Genomic DNA, 21,476 nt, shown 5'->3' with positions numbered 1-21,476 from the left:
CCCTTTTTAATTTAATTTTTTACTTTTATTTTATTGCACAATCGGAAACTAAGTGAGTAGAATCTATCACTTTAGTGTAGTTCAAAAATATTGCACAGCTCAGTTTAAGGGATTGCACTAAGCTGCACTTGGTCCCTAGTTACTAGGCCCCTTTTCGCATATAGAAGGAGTGAAGGCAATATGGTTGGAGAGGAGGCACCACTGTGAGCCAACACTATCCTTGGGTAAATGGAGTAGGGGTGTTTTTCTGAAGAGAATTAGGTCAGTCAATAATCTGCATCCCTGCAGACTTAGGGTTGCAAGAGATCTATGGCCACAAGTTCACTGTAAAAAAGGAGATCAGTGCGATGAAGAGAGAGGGGGGGGGGGTGAAGACCGAGTTAAAAAAATCAAGCTTGACACTATACATGAGTCAGAAATGCAATTTCCTGTACACTTTCAACTATGTAAGTCAACCTTTTAATTGATTAGGGTTAATTTACACAGGTTTGAACACACATTTATTTCTTTAACGACAGTTTGACGTTTCCTTACATTCCGAGACAGTTGGTGTCATGTCCTACGGCAGCAGTATATTGCTCCAGTAAATAGTGTTTTCCTATGATTAATCAAAGAAACTTTTTGCACAAAATAATGAAACTATAATGAAAACTATATGCGTCTTGAACAGTCTTGGAAAGTATAAACAACATCAAATTGAATATTTGATGCATAATGATATTAATTATTGAAAGATCCATCAGTTCAAGAATTTATTTCACTGTAATTGTATTTTTATTTTCAATACTGTAAGAACTGGAAAAGAAAATATTTGTACTATAATCCGTTTTCAGTTAAGCGCCAATGACGCAGTAGGCTTTTGGTTATACAGTTAGGGAAGGAGGCAGTATCCAAACACTTGTTTGCAGTAAACTATATTCGTCTTTAACAACTTTAGAAAGAGCAAAAATAAATTAAACTGAATATTTGAGGTATAATGATATTAATTGCTGAAAGCTCATCAGTTTAAAATGTTACTGTAATTTTAATGTTTATTTTCAATATTAAGTACAAAAGAAAATATTTGTCATAAAATTGGTTTTCAGTAAAGCGCCAATGACGCAGTAGGTTTTAGACTTATACAGTGAGAGAAGGAGGTCATACCCAAACTCTTGTTTGTGGTGATTTTTGTTTGTTACAAGCTTGATTTGTGAGTTCAATATAATCTTCAGTCGTTTTAAGATTTATCTGTTAATTTTCATTAATATATACTGTATTTTTTTTCTCATTGATTTCTTGTTCTATTTAGATTCGTTTTAAGTTTCATTTATAACTCAATAGATAATATTTTTTTGTCTTAAGCATGATTTTCATATTCAATCGAAGCAATTCTCGCCTTAAGATCTATTTATTCATTTATATTATTACTTTTTGTATGTTTTTGCTATGATTGTTTATTTAACTTCTGTTCGTTTTGGGTTTCATTTATTCTTCGATAGCAATTTCTGGTCGTTTTGAGTTTGAATTTTAAAAGGTATTTGTATCTGCTGAGCTTAAGTTTAAAGCGGCCTTTACTTTTCTTTGAGAAACTTATTTTTCAGAAAGTTTTTTTCAGTTGAAGAAACTTGTTTTTTAAAAATTTAATTCATGATCTTTTTTAATAATGCCAGGAAATCTGGCTACACTTCCACGGAGAATTCTCCCCTCCCGGCGGATTTATTCTCTAGGCCATTCAATCCTGGTGAAAATTTACCCCGGACAATTACCCTTAACAATCTCCATGCGAAAAATTGAGTCGGCAAAGAGAAATCAAGACAAAAACGAAATTTCGTATAGGAATTCTATCAAATTCCCCCAGTATAAAATTTCCCCTGAAAAATTCAATCCCTGGAAACTTCATTCCCCATGGAAAATTATCCCCGTGAAAAATCCTAGCAGCAAAAAAATCCCCCCCACCCGAAAATTGTTTGCATACTTCGCAACCTAAACAATGGGCAAATTTTGTAATTTAAAGACCTTTCCCCAGGGTCTGTGGGGGGCCATGATATCTCCAAAGGTATAGTTTTCAGTAAAGTGAGAACAATATTTAAGCCATATGACGGGTTTACTCTTTTTTTCCTGGATTTGAATTTGATATTGTATTGATTAATTGTAATTTCCGTTCCTTTTAGGTATGGATTCCTTATTCGCGATAATCGTTGTTTGTTCTAAGTTTGATTTTTATTTTAAGCTGATTTCCATTCGTTTAAAGTTTTAATCTCACACTCCAACTTTTTTGAAAGTTTGTTAAACACAAGCAGAATTCTGAACAAAAGAAAATTGAAGAACACAACTATTATGTGTAGTGCCAACGATACTAGGTGCAACTTATGGCTACTTGATATAATCAATCACTAAGTACAAGTGAAGTATCAGACATTACAAATAATTTTCAGAGCGTCCCTTCTAGATCACTGCACCTTCCTAGGGATACGTGTACCATTGATTGAGAGCCACAGAATTAGGGGAATCAATTCTAAATCATGGAAGGGGAAAAATGTATTCCTGAAAAATAATGATGGATAGCTCGCCAAATGTGTAGACTATACCAATAAATTCGAGTCAATTAATAAGTATTATTAGAAAGCCGTGTGGTAAGTGCTAATAAGGTACTGGCACTAGTTGAAAAGAACTATAAATAAGTCGCAAAACTAAGAAAAGGGTAATTATCATATTTTTTCCGCTATTAATAACATAGGATATTTCTTGTCCTCATTAGTTTTAGAATACCTTGTAAATTGTCGTATATGCAAGAATAAATTGATATCGTGAAGGAGCGATTAAAGAAGCGGAATAAAATCCGGTCATTTACCCGAAAGCATATATTTAGAAGAAAATGGGTTATATTAAAAGAAATCAACAAATTAACAACAAACCCGAAGCTTATAAACTCGCATGGATAAACTTCATACTTTACAAAACCCTACCAGCCATCCTTACCCCGCCTCCCCCCTAAAAAAAATAAAGTGAATAAAAAGTCGAAGAAATAAAATTTCGAAGAAATAAGACATAAAATGGTTTATTTACTCTACCTCTTTGTCCCGCTTAAAAAAAAAAAAAAAAAAAAAAAAAAATCATAATCACACGAGAAAGAATTCGTCCAACAGGGATTAAAATTCATAGGTTGAGAAACACCGTCCATTCGGTTCACTGCAAAATTCATTTAGCTCATCAACTGTTGAAACAGCCTGACGTAAAGCTTCCCGCATCTCAGGGCCAACATGTCTTACAGAATTAAATTAAAAACAAAACTTTTTTTAATTGAAAGTAAGGAGCAACATTAAAACTCAAAACGAACAGAAATTGTTCTTTATATGAAAGGTTGACCCCTCATCAATACCTTGCTCGTTACGCTAAAGCTTTTAGCACTTTTAAATAAGCTTCCCATTCTAATTAAATGGCCCCTGAGTTTCAGTAGCCGTTCTTAAAAATTGGGACAAACAGTCATAATTTAGCGTTCATAGCGTTCATAAATTTCATAACATACAGGCCTCTCCCCACGGATTGTAGGGGGTTATTTTACCCCTAAAGACATAGTTATTTGATCTTTCAACTGTACTGAATAAAATGGTTATCTCAAAATTTTGATCAGGTAACTTTGGGAAATAAATGGGTGTGGGAGGGGGCCACTTGCCCTCCAACTTTTTTTTGTCACTTGAAAAGAGCACTAGAAATTTTTGTTTCTGTTCGAATGCGTCCTTTCCCGATCTTCTAGGACCATTATTTGAGTACGATCACCCCTGAGGAAAAAAAACAGAAAAACAAAAAAAATAAATAAATAGGCATTCCTGATCCGTCTTCTGGCAAAAATAGAAAATTCCACATTTTTGCAGATAGGAGCTTGAAACTTCTACAACTGGGTTTTCTGGTATGCTAAATATGATGATGTGATTTGCATTAATGTTCCTTAAATTTTAAGGGGTGTTTCTTTCCTATTTCAAAAATCAGGCAAATTGTCTCCGGCTCGTAATTTTCGATGAATGACACTATTAGCTGATTATCTACACTATTAGCATCGTTTTATGTATTATTGATATCATAGTTCAGTTTTTTAAAGTTTTGGTTACTATTGAGCCGAGTCACTCCGTACTTACAGTTCGTTACCACGAACTGTTTGAAAACGGATCACTTTGTAAATTGTAATAGCCTGGGGTCGCCGAACTACCGTTAATGTTCTAGTCGGGTAATGATAATACCCGATAATAACTACTACTACAATCAATTTACTTCAGTACCAAGCTGGCTGAGGCCAACAAACCTACGCCAGATCCTTCTCCGTCCCAATTTATTCGAACCCTCCCTTTTAAACCCTCGTGAGAAGTTCCCATTTCCCTTAAATCTTTCCATGCGACATCCTCCCATCCCATTCGGGGACAACTCGCGTTTTGTTTACTGAAAACTAACTTTACTAAGAACTTACTTACTTTACTTACTTTATTTACTTTACTTACTTACTTTACATTACTTACTTTTAAACTTACTTTTAAACTTAATTTATCAATTTCAATAAATCAACAAACTATCAAACTGAAATCGAGAAAAAAAGAGTAAACCCGTCATATGGCTTAAATATTATTCTTATTTTACTGAAAACTAAACAGACTGCGGTGAATATTTCCAATATTTGGTGATATTTACTAAACTATTTTTCTGGGAGTTTTGCTTACTAGCAAATTCCCTTTTAACTTTACAGCTGGATCAACAGCAAGAAGAAAAAACATGATCAAAATCTTAATTGTTATCCCTGTGGCCTAAAACGCACAAGATCTATTTTTTTTTCTAACGAACAGTTAAGAGTATTAAAGCCTAAAACGAGTATAAATAAAGTCAAGTAATAATCCAAACTTGAAACAAATAAACACTACCACGAATAATTATATGAAAATAATTATCGGATCAATAGATTATCGGATCTAAGGATCAATAGATGAATTTAACAGAAATTAAAATGAGTAATCAAGTCAGAAACTGAAACGTACAAGAAAAAAAAACAAATAATAGTAAGGCAACCACCCCCTCCCTTAGCTCTTCAACGGCTAGTTTGAATCATTACATGATTTTAAGTCTGCTTGTCTAGATGTTAATATGGTTCTTTTCTTTTCTTTGAAATTTTTTTTTTAATTAAATTCTTTTTTTTAATTGAGATAATTTTAACAATTTATTAATTGCATGAATATTTGTAAAGTTTCTTTAGTTTCTGGCTAAGGAGCTAAAATATTATACTTTAATTTAAAGCTTGGGTAAAATTATATTATTCATGTCAAAAGGATAAGATCTAGTTTATGGAAGTAATTATTTAACAATATTTAAAATTTATAACATATGATTTTAATAAAACACGCGGAAAAAACGCACGCATACGTGATATTTCTTCTGGCAAAAAATACAAAGTTCCACATTTTTGTAGATAGGAGCTTGAAACCTCTACAGTAGGATTCTCTCATACACTGAATCTGATGGTGTGATTTTCATTAAGATGTTGTGATGACTTATAGAGGGTGTTTACATCTTTTTTCTAAAATAAGGCAAATTTTGTCAGGGTTGTAACCTTCAATGAGTAAGACAAAACTTAATGAAACTTATATATTTGAAATCAGCATAAAAATCCAGTTCTTTTGATATGTCTATTGGTATCAAAACTCCGTTTTTTAGAATTTCGGTTTCTTTTAAGCCGAGTTGCTCCTTATTTACAATTCGTTACCACGAACTATTTGAAAAGAGAAGCAAATCTAATGAACCAATGCTGTAAGAAGTCTGAAATTCAGCCAGCTGCGAACCAAAACTAATTTTACAGTTACTATCACATATATTAAAATTCAGCCTACCTGGAGGAATCTAGGGTGCCGACATCTTGATAATTCCTTAACTCCTTTCCGTAAAATATCTGAAAGAGTGTCCTTCTTCTTCGGACGATGGATACGGTCACATCCTCTTTTATCAAACAAGAATATTGAAAACTCCTGCAAATGAAAGGATGGTGTTATTCCTTTGGAATACAACAAATTGTCTATATACATAACTAATACTCTATTTTTGTTATAATGTTTACTTGTATTAATTAAAAAAAATCAACGAAAAAAGTTTTGAAAGAAAAGTAAAGATCTACTTTAAACCAAAATTGAGCAGAAATGAAGTCAAATAGTGTAAAACGTAAAATGACGAAAATCATAATCAATAAATAAACGAAACCAAAAACGACCAGAAATCACAACAAAATGTGGTCAAATTTAAAACAAACAGAGACTATCACAAAGAGGAGTAGGCTAACGTCCCCTCTCCTTCTAAATACCAGAACGTAATTTCCACCTTTCTGAAAACAATCAAGTTTCGATTTCTACGTTTTCTTTTCCCATAGCATCAAAAAAAGACATCACCATAATAACCAAAATTAACGAAAAGGGAAAATGAATGTGTATTGTAGATTGACATATATACTGATATTTATTTCTGAAAGTCTCGATAATTTTGGATGCTTTGAAGCTATAAAAAAGAAAGCGTTTAAATCAATTTTGTTTCCAGTAAAGTCAAATTACGTTCCTGTCTTAGAAACCACAGGGGGCGTTAGCCCTATTCCTCTTTGTAGTAGTTTCTGCTCGTTCTAAGTTTGAAGTGGTTATTTACTGTATTTTCTGTTAATATTGGGTTTTATTTGTTTGTTGATAGTGGTTCATGGTTGTTTTACGTTTGTGAATACTATTTGGCTTTATTTCTGATCATCTTTGGCTTCATACAGCTCTTTTACTTTTCTTTAAAAAACTCCTCTCATGGGAAAAGTTGTTTGAAACTGATTTCTGTTCGTTTTTTATTAACATTGTTCTTTTATTGGTTAAGAAAAGAATATTTTAAATCTTTCGACAGTTTTACTATAGTGCTTTGCAAGGATGGGTATGGGGAATAACATTCAAATAAATGGGTTGAAAATATGAAAAACATTTGGGATTTTATAGGGCTGAAGAAATTTTAACCCCATCACGTTACAACCTTGAGTGTAGAACAAAAACTCATCAACCATACCCCTTCATATAGCCCCAGAAGTTTCAACTTCATTACCTTAACCATGAGAAGTCACAGATACACCCTTTTGCTGACCATGGATGCAAATAGTGTCTTTTGATTTAGTTTAGCTTTCAACTAAACATACCTTGACAGTTCCAACTTAATACCCTTAACCGTTCCTAAAATATCGTAAATATGGCCTTCTGACCCCATCGGGTGCATGTAGTGTCTTTTGATTTAGTTCAAAATCCCCAACACCATGCCCTGAAGTTCTCAGACGCCCTTTTGACAATATGGATACATTTAGTTTCTTTTGATTTAGTTTTACGCCCCCTTAACTTTCCTTGACAGTTTTAACTTCATACCCTATTCCTTTCCTAAAATATTACACATATGCCATTTCAAAAACCTGGATGTACTTAAAAGTAGGAAGGCCTCAGAAGGAATGAAACGAACACCGTGCTGCCATCTACAATTTAGTCTAACGCCGACAGGTTATAATTTATTCAAGGATTATTGATCTAGTCTAATGGATGGTGTCAAGGTCAATTTATTTGTTGTTTTCAAGTGTATTGACTCCGGGGCGAAGTTTGCACATGCGCATTAACGGCGGGGGAAATGTATTGATCTACAACTCATGACGGGGAACCATATATGGGCATAGAATACTGAACGAACACTGCGTGCTGCCATCTACAATTTGGTCTAACTCCGACAGGTTATAATTTATTCAAGGATTTTCGATCCACGAAGAGGAGAGAATTTCCGAGAACTTGATTTGCATAATCGAGGGGAATTATTGATTTACGAAAGGGGAATAAAGAAACAAGTATGGCTTCTTTGATCTTAAGTCTGAGGGATAAATACTCTTTAGGTAAGAGAGAAAAATTAATATTCTATTTTTAAATAAGGCTTCGTTGATCTTTAGTGTCAGGAATTAGAAATGACATCACTTGTTATCTTGGATTTATGCGGGAGTCTAAAGAGATAGAAATTCTATTTTTAAATACGGCTTCACTGGTCTTTAAGTCAGAGAGATAAATTGATATTCTAACGAAACCTTAATAGTGTAGCTAGGAACATTTATGAGATGAAAAGATTAACGCGGGAAAGGGTTTCCAAGGAATTTCAAATGCGAAAGCGCAGTGATGTCAAAACAAAAGGAACAAGTAGAAATTGTGCTTAGAGATTATTTGGGCGAAACCGTTTTAGACATTTTAGAAGATGATTTAAGCGAAACCGTTTGAGGCATTTTAGAAGATGATTTTACAAGATGATTTAGAAGATGATTTGAGGGTGAAACTCTGTGGTCGTTATAATACACAAGTTCCATTTGAACAGTGTTGTGAGGTCCCCTACCCCAGAGGACCCCATCCTACCCCAACCCCAAAGGCCCCCCGGGCCCCCCAACCCATTTTTTTAATACTTTTTTGCGCACTTGAGACAAAGAAGGGCCCCCACATTTCAAAAGGCTTTATTATATCTTTTCAGAACAAGTTCTTTTCTTAATGTCCCTCTTAAACCCCATTTTACAAGTTGAAGTACCCATCCTTTTCACCCACAACTTTACTTTACAGCTTTTTGAATGCCCCAACACCAAGCAATACTTTTCAAAAGGCATTTCAGTACAAGTTTTTTTCTTAATGTCCCTCCTAAACCCATTTTACAAGTTGAAGTATCCCATCCTTTTCCCCCACAACTTTACTATACAGCTTTTTGAATGCTCCAACACCAAGCAATACTTTTCAAAGGCATTTCAGAACAAGTTCTTTTCTTAATGTCCCCCCTAAACCCATTTTACAAGTTGAAGTACCCATTCTTTTCACCCACAACTTTACTTTACAGCTTTTTGAATGCCCCAGCACCAAGCAATACTTTTCAAAGGGCATTTCAGAACAAGTTCTTTTCTTAATATCCCTCCTAAACCCATTTTACAAGTTGAAGTACCCATCCTTTTCACACAAAACTTTACTTTACAGCTTTTGAAGGCCACAACACCAAGCAATACTTTTCAAAAGGCATTTCAGAACAAGTTCTTTTCTTAATGTCCCTCTTAAGCCCCATTGTAATAGTTGAAGTACCCATCCTTTTAACCCACAACTTTACAGCTTTTTGAATGCCCCAACACCAAGCAATACTTTTCAAAAGGCATTTCAGTACAAGTTATTTTCTTAATGTCCCTCCTAAACCCATTTTACAAGTTGAAGTATCCCATCCTTTTCACCCACAACTTTACTATACAGCTTTTTGAATGCCCCAACACCACGAAATAAATTTCAAAGGCATTTCAGAACAAGTTCTTTTCTTAATGTCCCCCCTAAACCCATTTTACAAGTTGAAGTACCAATCCTTTTCACCCAAAACTTTACTTTACAGATTTATCAATTCTCCAACACCCAGCAATAATTTACAAAACGCACTTCAGACCAACTACTTTTCTTAATTTCCCTCCTAAACCCATTTTACAAGTTGAAGTACCCATCCTTTTCACCCACAGCTCTACTTTACAGCTTTTTGAATGCCACAACACCAAGCAATACTTTTCAAAAGGCATTTCAGAGCAACTTCTTTTCTTAATGTCCCTCTTAAACCCCATTTTACAAGTTGAAGTACCCATCCTTTTCACCCAAAACTTTACTTTACAGCTTTTTGAATGCTCTAACACCAAGCACTACTTTTCAAAAGGCATTTCAGAACAAGTTCTTTTCTTAATGTCCATCCTAAACCCATTTTACAAGTTGAAGTACCCATCCTTTTCACACAAAACTGTACTTTCAAGATGTTTGAATACTCAAAAACCAAGCAATACTTTTCAAAAGGCATGTCACAAAAAGTTCTTTTCTTAATGACCCTCCTAAACCCATTTTACAAGTTGAAGTACCCATCCTTTTCACACGCAACTTTACTTTACAGCTTTTTGAATGCCTCAACACCAAGCAATACTTTTCAAAGGCATTTCAGAACAAGTTTTTTTCTTATATTCCCTCCTAAATCCATTTTACAAGTTGAAATACCCATCCTTTTCACCCACAACTTTACTTTACAGCTTTTTGAATGCTCCAACACCAAGCAATACATTTCAAAAGGCATTTCAGAACAACTTCTTTTCTTAATGTCCCTCCTAAACCCATTTTACAAGTTGAAGTACCCATCCTTTTCACCCACAACTCTACTTTACAGCTTTTTGAAAGCTACAACACCAAGCAATACTTTTCAAAAGGCATTTCAGAATCACTTTTTTCTTAATGTCCGAACTAAACCCATTTTACAAGTTGAAGTACCCATCCTTTTCACCCACAGCTTTACTGTACAGCTTTTGAATGCCCCAACACCAAGCAATACTTTTCAAAAGGCATTTCAGAACAACATCTTTTGTTAATGTCCCTCCTAAACCCATTTTACAAGTTGAAGTACCCATCCTTTTCACCCACAACTTTACTCTACAGCTTTTTGAATGCCCCAACACCAAGCAATACTTTTCAAAAGGCATTTCACAACAAGTTCTTTTCTTAATATCCCTCCTAAACCCATTTTACAAGTTGAAGTACCCATCCTTTTTACCCACAACTTTACTTTACATTTTTTGAATGCTCCAACACCAAGAAATACTTTTCAAAAGGCATTTCAGAACAAGTTCTTTTCTTAATGTCCCTCCTAAACCCATTTTAAAAGTTGAAGTACCCATCCTTTTCACCCACAACTTTACTATACTGCCTTTTTGAATGCTCCAACACCAAGCAATACTTTTCAAACGGCATTTCAGAACAAGTTATTTTCTTAATGTCCTTCCTAAACCCATTTTACAAGTTGAAGTTCCCATCCTTTTCACCCACAACTTTACCTTACAGCTTTTTGAATGCCCCAACACCAAGCAATACTTTTCAAAAGGCATTTCAGAACAAGTTCTTTTCTTAATGTCCCTCCTAAACCCATTTTACAAGTTGAAGTTCCCATCCTTTTCAACCACAACTTTACTTTACAGCTTTTTGAATGCCCCAACAATAAGCAATACTTTTCAAAAGGCATTTCTGTACAAGTTCTTTTCTTAATGTCCCTCCTAAACCCATTTTACAAGTTGAAGTACCCATCCTTTTCACCACAACTTTACTTTACAACTTTTTTGCACACCATAATATCATGCGAGGTTCCACTTCAGTTCATAATTTTCTCAAAGAGATGAAAAAATTTAAAATACAGTTCCAAACTTTTCATAGAAGATGGAAAGTTCAAGTTATCTTCTGAATTTTATTAAAAAATTACAGTTCAATTCTAATTTCTCCAAATAAAATAAAATCTTCCACTTAAGTTCTTAATTTCACAAAGACAAATGGAAATTTAAAGTTCTATTTGAAATTTTTCCGTAGAAGATAAAATAACCTTTACCATAGTTGTGAATATTTTCTCGGAAGATAAAAATTTCTACTTCAATTTTAAATTTTCTCAACGAAGTGAAGAAAAGTTCAAGTTCTAGTCTGAATTTTCTCAATGAAAAAAGAAATTAGTTATTGATCAAGTCTATTTTTACAAATAATATAAAAAGGTTTTACTTCAGTTCAGATTTTTCTCAAAGAGATGACAAAATTTTAAATACTGTTCCACATTTTTCTTAGAGCATAGAAAATATCAAGTTCTTTTCTGAATCTTACCAAAGAGAGCACTTCAATTATATTTTCTCCAGAGAAAAATTAAAATCTTCCACTTCAATTCTTTATTTCACAAAGACACAAGGAAATTTAAAGTTCTATTCTAAATTTTTCCATAGAAGATAGAAAAGTTATACCTTAGTTGTGAATATTTTCCCGGAAGATTTACTTTAATTTTAAATTTTCTCAACGAAGTGAAGAAAAGTTCAAGCTCTCTTCTGAATTTTCTCAATGAAAAAGAAATTAGTTATTGATCAATTCTATTTTTCCTAATAATATAAAAAGGTTCCATTTCAGTTCAGATTTTTCCCCAAAGACATAAATTTTAAATTCTCCTCCAAATTGTTTTTAAACACAAGATTCAATCTAATTCTCTCTTTCTCAAATTTATTCATTTTTCAATCCTATCACTCAGACTGCTGACTCTAGAATGACCATGTTTCGTTAGCCTAACATTCTAACAACAAAAAGAAAGGGAACATTTTCGATTTCGAAACAATTTTATTGAATAATTACAACAATAATACTAAGCATGTACAATTAGCGATATAGTTTATTGTCTTCGATATGTTTCACTAATGCACTTAAAGCACATTGAAGTCTATTCACATGCGCTATATCAACTTTTGTAGCGAAGCATATATCCTCCATTTTAAATTTGCTCAAGGATATCACATATCTTGCATATACTTCATCCCATTCCAGACAAAGCCGTGATCCTCTCGTGATTTCCACCGCGATGTTTGGTGCTCTTGTATTATTGCTACCAACTCCACTATCAACTTCTAATAGGGTAAACATTCCACTCATCATCAGCACAAATATATCCAAATGAGTAAAGTCAAACTCTTCTCACTCCTTTGAATTCAATTCACAGACTAATAAAAGTTAGAGCAAAAATCCTTTCCTTATATTCTCTGCAATCCTCTCCCGCTAATATTTCCGGCCCTCTGATTGGCTTAGAAGGAGACACGTGATCCAGTTTCCCGTTATTGGATCAATACAATTCCCCCACCGATTATGTAAATCAATTTCTCGGAAATTCTGTCCCCTTCGTGGATCGATAATCCTTGAATAAATTATGTCCCGTCAGCATTAGACTAAATTGTAGATGGCAGCACCTGTGTGCACCCAGTAGTTATAGATAGCTCTCTACTCACATTCAAATGGATAAATTTCACTCTCTAACTCTTCTGCTTGTTTTTCTTTCATCAACCTTCTGGCTAAGCCATTCTGGCTCATAACTGACACGTAGAATTTAGCAAGACTATACTATGTTTTTGTAATACTTGTAGAGAAAATTGAAAAAACGGAATAGCACTTTCTGTCAGCAGTGAAACAACAAAACTAAAATCCATATTTTTTTTTAGCATCTTCTAGATGTAACCTTACTGGTCTGGGACAGGGTCGCCATTAATTACCTGTCAAAGATGTCCTAGAAGCTCGAAGACTTGAGATTTGTTGGGTCTATAGTATGTCCTATAGTAGCCAAAATATATCCCAAATAAGCTAAAATTTCTGAAAAAATTAAGCCAAATTGGCAAAAACATTCTTCAACTAATTTCACATGCCAAGGACTGGATTATATAAAAAAAATTTGAATTTTGTACAACAGAGAATCCCTTTTTATAATTGTTTTACGTTCGAACTAAACTCAATTTTTTTTTGCTATTTATTTTCCCAGAGTTCATAATGAAATCATAAAACCATGCAATAATTTTGCTAATCTATAATCATTGCTAAGCGTTTTAGGAAGTGGTACTACCCCCTCTCTAGAAAATTCTCTTAGGGCATTGCAGCATATCTTCACTGCTTAGATGTTTTTCTTATTGGCAACAGGCTTTTCTTAGCTTTAATTTCAATATTTCTACCTGTGGGTTCTGTGATAAAGGTTTCCCTGATTAGATAGGCTTTGAAACTTACTTACTTTGCTTTACTGGTTGGATAATCAAATTAGACGTTCATAGAATTTATCAGTTGAATAAATTCTATACGAGTTGTATCAGTTAGAAAAACAAAACTCATTGTAAAGTAGGAGGTCGATAAAAATAAATGACGATCTCTAATTGAAAGCTATCACACTTAAAACGATTTATTTATCTAATTATTTTATTTGTAAACTTCTTTTTACAGCATAATTCGCGGTGCAGTGCAGAGCAGCCGAATATCCCACAAATCCTTTACCAGTTTAAATACTTGGTGTTATGAATCTGATGAACCATCCATTGAAAAAATCATCAGCCAGCTGTGATGGAATACTCCTGTCTGGAAGACATGTAAAAATACATGTGAATCGCAAAACAAAACTTTTTGAAAGTTCTTTTTCCAAGGCGATTCCTACTTCAGCTAATCAGAGTAAGCTGTGTGCCTTCACTTTTGTCTCGTCACCTCAAAAAACGGTGAAAAAGTAAAGTAAATTCCATAAAAGAAGCTGAAGTACTGTAGTTCCGAGAAACTCCGAAAATAAACATAAAATCAATGCGTTCTAAGATAATGGCTATAAACTTTTAAGTTTGACGGAATTGAAACAGTTTTCAGCGAGACATGGCCAAACTTTGAATTACATTTTTCACACCTATTTATACTTTTACGGGCGTCATGCATAACACAAGCACATTGATGTAGATTTATATGCTATGGCAGATTTATCAGCGTTAGAAAAATTGGAATGCTTTTAGGACAGAATTAATATAAAAATATCCTAAACTTTTGAAATTATTTTGAACAGACATAAATGAGACAACATATCTATTTTGAATTAAGTTACAAAACATTGTCTTTTTCTTCTTCTAGGTATAATGAGCGTCGGTAAGAGATACAAACAAGATTCCTGCATTCCTTTTCGATTGATGACAACTCTCAATTATAGATTAAAATAAGAAAAATTTTATTTTCTATTTACACACTGTTAGTTCAACGATTTTTTACACAAATACAAGGTCTTTGCTTGTGCCTGGCTATGATTAAACAAAAAAACAAGTTTTTTCAACTGAAAGTAAGAGGCAACATGAAAATTTAAAACGAACATTAAAGCTTAAAACGATATGGCTACTCCTCCACGGAAAAATCCTTCCTCACCAAGGATTTATTCTCTAGACAATTCAATCCTGGTGAAAATTTGCCCCGGACAATTACCCTTATCATCTCCACGCGTAAAACTGAGTCGGGAAGGAGAAAGCAAGACATAGAAGAATGTTGTATAGTAATTCAGACAAATTCCTCTAGTGTAAAATTTACCCTGAAAAATTAACCCCCAGGAAACTTCCCTCCATATGGAAAATGATCCCCCTGGAAAATCCCACCAGCAGATATTTCCACCCCTTCCCCCGAAAAATGTATGCATACTTCCCGATAACAAATACTATATGTAAACAATGGGCAAATTTTGTAACTTAAATGGACTTTCCCTAGGGGCTGTGGGAGGGTCATAATATCCCCAAAGGCATAGTTATTTGGCCTTTCAACTATGCTGGACAAAATGGCTATCTCCAAATTGTGATCGGATGCCTTTGAGAAAAAATGGGGCGTGGGAGGGGCCTAGTTTCCCTCCAACTTTTGGTCACTTATAAAGGGCACTAGCAATAATAATTTCCATTTAAATGAGCCATCTGACGATATTCTAGGACCGTTGGGTCGATACGATCACCCCTTTGAAAAAAAATAATAACACGCATCTCTGATCATAGTTCTGGCAAAAAATACAAATTCCACATTTTTTCAGATAGGCGCTTAAAACGTCTCCAGCATGGTTTTCTGATACGCTGAATCTGATGGTGTGATTTTCATTTAGATTCTATGACGTTTTGAGGGTGTTTCTTCCTTTTTTCAAAAATTAGACAAATTTTCTCTGGCTCGTAGCCTTTGATAGGTAAGATTAAACTTAATGAAACTTGTATATTTGAAATCAGCACAAGACTCCTATTCTTTTGATATATCTAATTACCAAAGTTAACCACCTCAAGAATTTCAAGATTTGTGTTTTCAGGAGTGAATGAATAAGTTTCTTGAGGACACCAGCAACTCGAGGGAGTATGGTCTTAAGAGAGAAACTAATGCAAGCTGTATGAGTAGGGAGCCAGGTATTACTCCAGGAAGAGATTTAATGTCCTTGGTAAAAGCCGGGAAGAGATTTAATGTCCTTGGTAAATATTCGGGAAGAGATTTAATGTCCTTGGTATAAAGTCAGGAAGAGATTTAATGTCCTTGGTTAAAGTGTTCTTTCTAGACCAATCAGGGAACTTGGAAATACTGCGGGCAAAATGCACATGCACATTGAATTCTAACGGGGCAATGTATTGATCGACTCGAGGGGAAGTAATTTTCTGAGAAAATGATTTAAATAATTGGCGGGGAATTATTGATCAACGAAGGGGAATTAAGAAACAATATGGCTTCTTTGATCTTTAGTCTAGTGTATAAATGGTCTTTAGTGACAGAGATAAATTAATATTCTATTTTTAAATATGGCTTCTCTGGTCATTAGGCTTAGTGTTAAATTCTGGAATTAATATTCTATCGAGACCATAATAGTGTAGCTAGGAACACCTATGAGATGAAGATAGATTGAATATATTTTACGCGGGAAAGGGTTTCCTAGGAATTTCAAATGTGACAGCACAGGGATGCCGAAACAAAGGAAAACGCCCAAATTACTTTTAGGGGATTATTTGGGCGAAACCGTTTGAGACATTTTAGAAGATGATTTAGGAAAGACAGTTTGAAACATTTTAGAAGATGATTCGGGGTGAAACTCTGTGGTCGTTATAATACAAAAGTTCCATTTGAACAGGGTTGTGAGGTCCCCATACCCCAAACCCAAAGGTCCCCCCCGGGCCCCCAAAGGGGCCTCCTCCCCCGGGCCCCCAAAAGGGGCCACCTCCCCCTCCCCCAGCCCTCCTCTCCTCCCCTCATCTCCCTCTTCTACTCCCCCTCAACTCCTCCCCCTCCCCTCCCCTCCTACCCTCCTCTCCCTCTTCTCCTCCCCCTCCAACCCTCCTCCTCCCCCTACCCCCATTTTTTTTAATACTTTTTTGAATCAAATTGTTTGTATGTCTGGGTTGGTGTTTGCAAGTCCAAGTGTTTGTCTTTGTTGGTTCGTATGTCTAAAGTGCCTCTCTCTCTGTTTACAAGTCTGAATCTATTTGTTTGTATGTCTGGGTTGGTGTTTGCAAGTCCAAGGGTTTGTCTTTGTTGCTTTGTATGTCAAAAGTGTCTGTCTTTCTCTTTTTGTATGTCTGAATCTATTTGTTTGTATGTGTGGATTGGTGTTTGCAAGTCCAAGTGTTTGTTTTTGTTGGTTTGAATGTCTAAAGTGCCTGTCTTTCTCTTTTTATGCCTGAATCTATTTTTTTGTATGTCTGGGTTGGTGTTTGCAAGTCCAAGAATTTGTCTTTGTTGGTTTGAATGTCTAAAGTGTCTGTCTTTCTCTGTTTGTATGTCTGAATCTATTTGATTGTATGTCTGGGCTGGTGTTTGCAAGTCCAAGAATTTGTCTCTGTTGGTTTGAATGTCTAAAGTGCATGTCTTTTTCTGTTTGTATGTCTGAATCCATTTGTTTAAATGTCTGGATTGGTGTTTGCAAGTGCAAGAATTTGTCTTTGTTAGTTTGAATTTCTAAAGTGCCTGTCTTTCTCCGTTTGTATGTCTGAATCTATTTGTTTGAGTGTCTGGGTTGGTGTTTGCAAGTCCAAGAATTTGTCTTTGATGGTTCGAATGTCTAAAGTGCCTGTCTTTCTCTGTTTGTATGTCTGACTCTACTTGTTTACATGTCTGGGTTTGTGTTTGCAAGTCCAAGAATTTGTCTTTGTTGATTTCAATGTCTAAAGTGTCTGTCTTTCTCTGTTCTTATGTCTGTATCTATTTATAGATAGATAGATAATTTAATACGAAATATCACAAAACGGATAAATAGTCGCATTTACAAAAAAGTTATGAAAACTATTTGTTGTAATTTTCAGTGAAGTATTGTCGGAATGAATTTTTGTAGCGTTTCGTGGCACTTGGATTGCTTGGTTGTAGTTGGTTTGTGTGGCGGGTCTTTGGTCGGTTATCTTGTCTGATATCAGGTGGGAGAAGGTCGCGGTGTTTGGGGGAAGTCAAGATGGACTGGCCAAAGCTCATGAGGAGCTCGTGTCTTCTTTGTTCAAGTGTTGTGAGTTCTAGCTTCGCCAGACATTCCTCATAGGGCAATTGGCTGTCTCCTAGAATGATGCGCAAGGCTCTCTTTTGAATTTTTTCGAGCTTAGTGCTCTGCTTTTGGGTGAGACCAGGATGCCAGACAGGGCAGGAATATACTAGTATCGGTCGCATGTGGCTCCTCTCGTAGGAGACAAGGGCATTTAGGAGGATTTGAAAGAGACGTAGCTTTGTCAGGGACCTAAGCAGAGGCATGTCATGGTACAGCAAGTGATTTAAGTGGTCATTCCAAGTCAGTTTATCATTGAAGATAACACCCAGGATCTTCATTTTGTGAACTGCCGGTATGCCGACGTCTGGCAAGGCCGGTACGCTGTGCTTTAAGAAGGAAATTCTCATTATTGCCGACTTGGTCCTGTTGATGCTGAGTTTTCTTTCTAGGTAGTCCCGTTCGAGCTTCACGACCATTTCTTCTAGGTTAAGGATTTCACACAGTCTTTGTAGCAGCATCATTGTTAGGTCGTCTGCGAACTTCGCTCTGTCTCTGTGCCATTTAGCTATCGTGTTGCAAAGCAACAGGAAAAGGGTCGGACCTATTTTTGTTCCTTGAGGAATTCCACATGTAAGGTCTGTAAAGTCTGACAGTTCGCCTTTGTACCTTGTTTTTTGCTTCCGTTTTGAAAGGAAGCTTTCTACTATCTTTCTCAGGAATTCGTGAAAATTGGTCATGGACTGTAGAATCTCCTCGTGGCTAGACGTATCGAACGCTTTCCTGACGTCCCCTTGAAGGAGGTCGACAAATGCCCCGTCAACTTCTAGGTGACTTAGGATAGTCTCGACGATCTGGATAAGGTAGTGACTTGTACTGCACCCTCTTTGGAAGCCATACTGCCGGGAGTCAATTACTTCGCTGAGTTCCTCCAGAAGCCATCTGTTTATGAAAGTTTCGAATACTTTCGAGAGTAGCGGCGTGAGTGAGATCGGTCGGAGGTCTCCAAGTTCTTTGGGGTTTGTGACTTTGGGAACAGGGATTACGACTGCCTCCTTGAGCGGCTCAGGAAACGTCCCTGTTATCAGTGACTGGTTGATGATGGCAGCTATAGGCTCTGATAGGTAAGGAGCGTTTTCTTTGAACAAAATTGACGGTGGATCCGCTGGGTGAGTGGCTTTCCGCGCAGGAATCTTTTCTAGGACCCTGCACACTTCAATAGGCAGAACGACTGGAATCTCAGATATCTTGGCGCTGAATGCACTCGTTTCGGCTGAAGGGTTGGATCTGCAGATTTTGGCAAACCACTCATTGAGATCATTTGCAGTGACCTGTTCACCTTTATCTTTTTGTATGTGAAAGGTCGTCGGGCGCTGGGGGCTTATTAAATCTCTAACTGTCTTGTGGAATGAGCGGGAGTCGGAGTTTACTGTTTTAGAGAGCTTTTCCCCATATGCTTTCTCAGCTTTCCTACATTCGTACACCACGGTGTTCCTCATTTTTTTCCAGCGCTCTCTGTTGCCTGAGGCGTGCAGTTTATTACGCTTCCCGATGAGTTTCTTGATCTCTTGTGTGACCCATGGTTTGTCCGTAGAAGAGCGTTTGACACGTTTCTCTGGGAAGCATGAGTGGTAAGCGCTGGTTATCTCGGAATTTAAGAGTCCAACCATCTGGTTAACGTCAGATAATCTGTACAGTTGGGACCAGTTTTTATTTACGCACCATTTAGAGAATTCTTCTTTTCCTGGTGTAGTCAGAGGTCGGCAGACGAATGTTTCCTTGGTAGCCGTTGGCTTGGTTCCTTTGGGCTTCCACAGTACAGAGAAATGTGCGCTCCTTCCGAGGCTGGGGCTCGATTCGGGATCGTGGTAGAATTCTCCCACATCTGTGAAGATGAGGTCGATAGTTGATTTTTTCGTAGTAAGAATTTTTACTACCTGCTTCAGATCAAGAGATTGACTGATCCAGCGCCTGTCCAGATCATTAAAGTCGCCAAGCAATACTATACCGCTATTAGGATACATGCATCGAATATCGTCGATAGACTTTTGGAGGTGGTTGATTAGGGTTTTGCGGTAAGCGGCTCGCGGTGGAAAATAGAGGACTCCGAAAGTTATTGACGAAAACGCTCTTGGCAGTACTTTGGGTTTGATTTTCACCCAGAGCAGCTCATAGGTATCTGTGTGTTCAGCGAATGTCAAAACTTCGTGTTCGATATCTGCATTTATGTAAACACCCACTCCACCGCCATGTGTTATAACGTTGCCATCTTTATCCTTGCGATTTTTGTGTAAAGGTCATAGCCTGGAATACTAGCAGTCGATGGGGTAGCGGACCAAGTTTCTGTGACACAGCATACCTCAACCCTCTCACATTTCAGTCGAACGCTAAGTTCTGTGATTTTGTTGCAGAGTGACTGGGCGTTAACAAGCATGACTCTTGGGAGGTCAAAAGGGTTGCTTTGCTGAGTTTTAGGAGGTCGAGTTGGTATTCTGGTCTTTTGTTGCTATTGTTGCCCTTGACCTGAGGAGGCTTCCTCATTCCGGTTATGGGCAGAGCTTTCGGCTCTCTTGAGCCTTCTTGTCTCGGCTTGAGACTGGAGCTGGAGTGGGGTGAGATCAGGGCCTATGTAGATTTCGCGGCGGGTGAAGGCGTCATCAGAGGTTCTCAGGTTCCGAGCGTTTTTCAGGATGTTATTTCGTTTCACAAAGGTTGAAGTGTCTTCTCTGAGCTTGACGAGTAGTTTTCTTGGTCTGCCGTTGTCGCTTGGTCTTCCAAGGCGCCTAGTCTCCACGATATCCCCCGTGTCCAGGGTAGCCCCCACATCGTTGGTTCGGCAAAGGCCAATAGCTATCTGTGCGTCTGGAGTTTCAGAATCTGGGACCCCTGATATAACTACATTGAATCGCTTTGCTTCTCGCAGCTGTGTTTCTTTTTATTATCGTAGGAGGGTTTCGACGGGCGTGTTTGCGGAAGGCGCTGGGCTGGGTGTATTTTGTCTAGAGTCTGTGGTTCCATGTTGTGCTACACGGGAGTACAGTGCTTGATCGCCTGGGACTGGATTTTGATTTCGCTGTTCAGGTATTCTGCAATCCGTTAGGAGTCTGACTTGCAGTTGCAGTTGAGCTACCTTTCGCTTGGAGCAGGACGAACACTCGTATCTGAAGAGGCTTAACTGTGGGTCATGGAGTTTTATCGCCAGAACAATATCGGAGTGGATCCCGCGGCAGGAGGCATGCTCCCACTCATTGCAGAAAAAACAGCAAAAGGATGTACTGGCTTCGGCCTGGGTATGACAAGAGTTGCAAGTTTCGCTGTGTGACTCAGGTCCGTTAGGAGTAGCATTTGGGGCAGAGGCCGTAGGAAAGGGTGCATTGTGAGGTCCTTAAACTTGCGTGGGCCTACTTTCCCTGATAATCAGGGGTTCGTCGTTGACTGGAGGCGGGGTTTGGTCCGAAGACGGGGCGTTGCAGTTTTCTCCTCTGGCTTTTGGATTCCCTAGGTTTTGTTGTTTTTGGCTGTTCGGTGTTCCCACTGCTGCTGTTTTGGGTGTGTTGGCAGCTTCCTTGCATCGATTACATTGCCACTTTTCAGACGATTTTTCTGCTTCTTTGCTGTACGTGCCTGATACACAGGGAAAGTGAAACCATTTCGTGCAGGTACGGCATTGGAGTCCGCCCTGAGCTCGTGTTACG

At 36.9% G+C, this 21,476-nt stretch overlaps 1 protein-coding gene across 1 annotated transcript in view; it reads right to left on the bottom strand.

Moving 5' to 3' along the window:
* Nucleotides 1-21,476, bottom strand: part of bma (SCY1-like protein bma) — a 431,463-nt gene that overhangs the window by 283,533 nt on the left and 126,454 nt on the right. Inside the window, exon 2 of the mRNA XM_089099020.1 lies at nucleotides 5,844-5,978. Coding sequence (XP_088955146.1) covers nucleotides 5,844-5,978 — 135 coding nt within the window. The remainder of the gene's footprint in view (nucleotides 1-5,843; nucleotides 5,979-21,476) is intronic.

The sequence above is a fragment of the Artemia sp. Qi Xiang Cuo genome, chromosome 13 (assembly GCF_049724085.1).
Source record: "Artemia sp. Qi Xiang Cuo chromosome 13, ASM4972408v1, whole genome shotgun sequence".
Taxonomy (NCBI): Eukaryota; Metazoa; Arthropoda; class Branchiopoda; order Anostraca; family Artemiidae; genus Artemia; species Artemia sp. Qi Xiang Cuo.
Note: the sequence above shows the minus strand (reverse complement) of the source record. Positions and strands in the feature narration are given on the sequence as shown.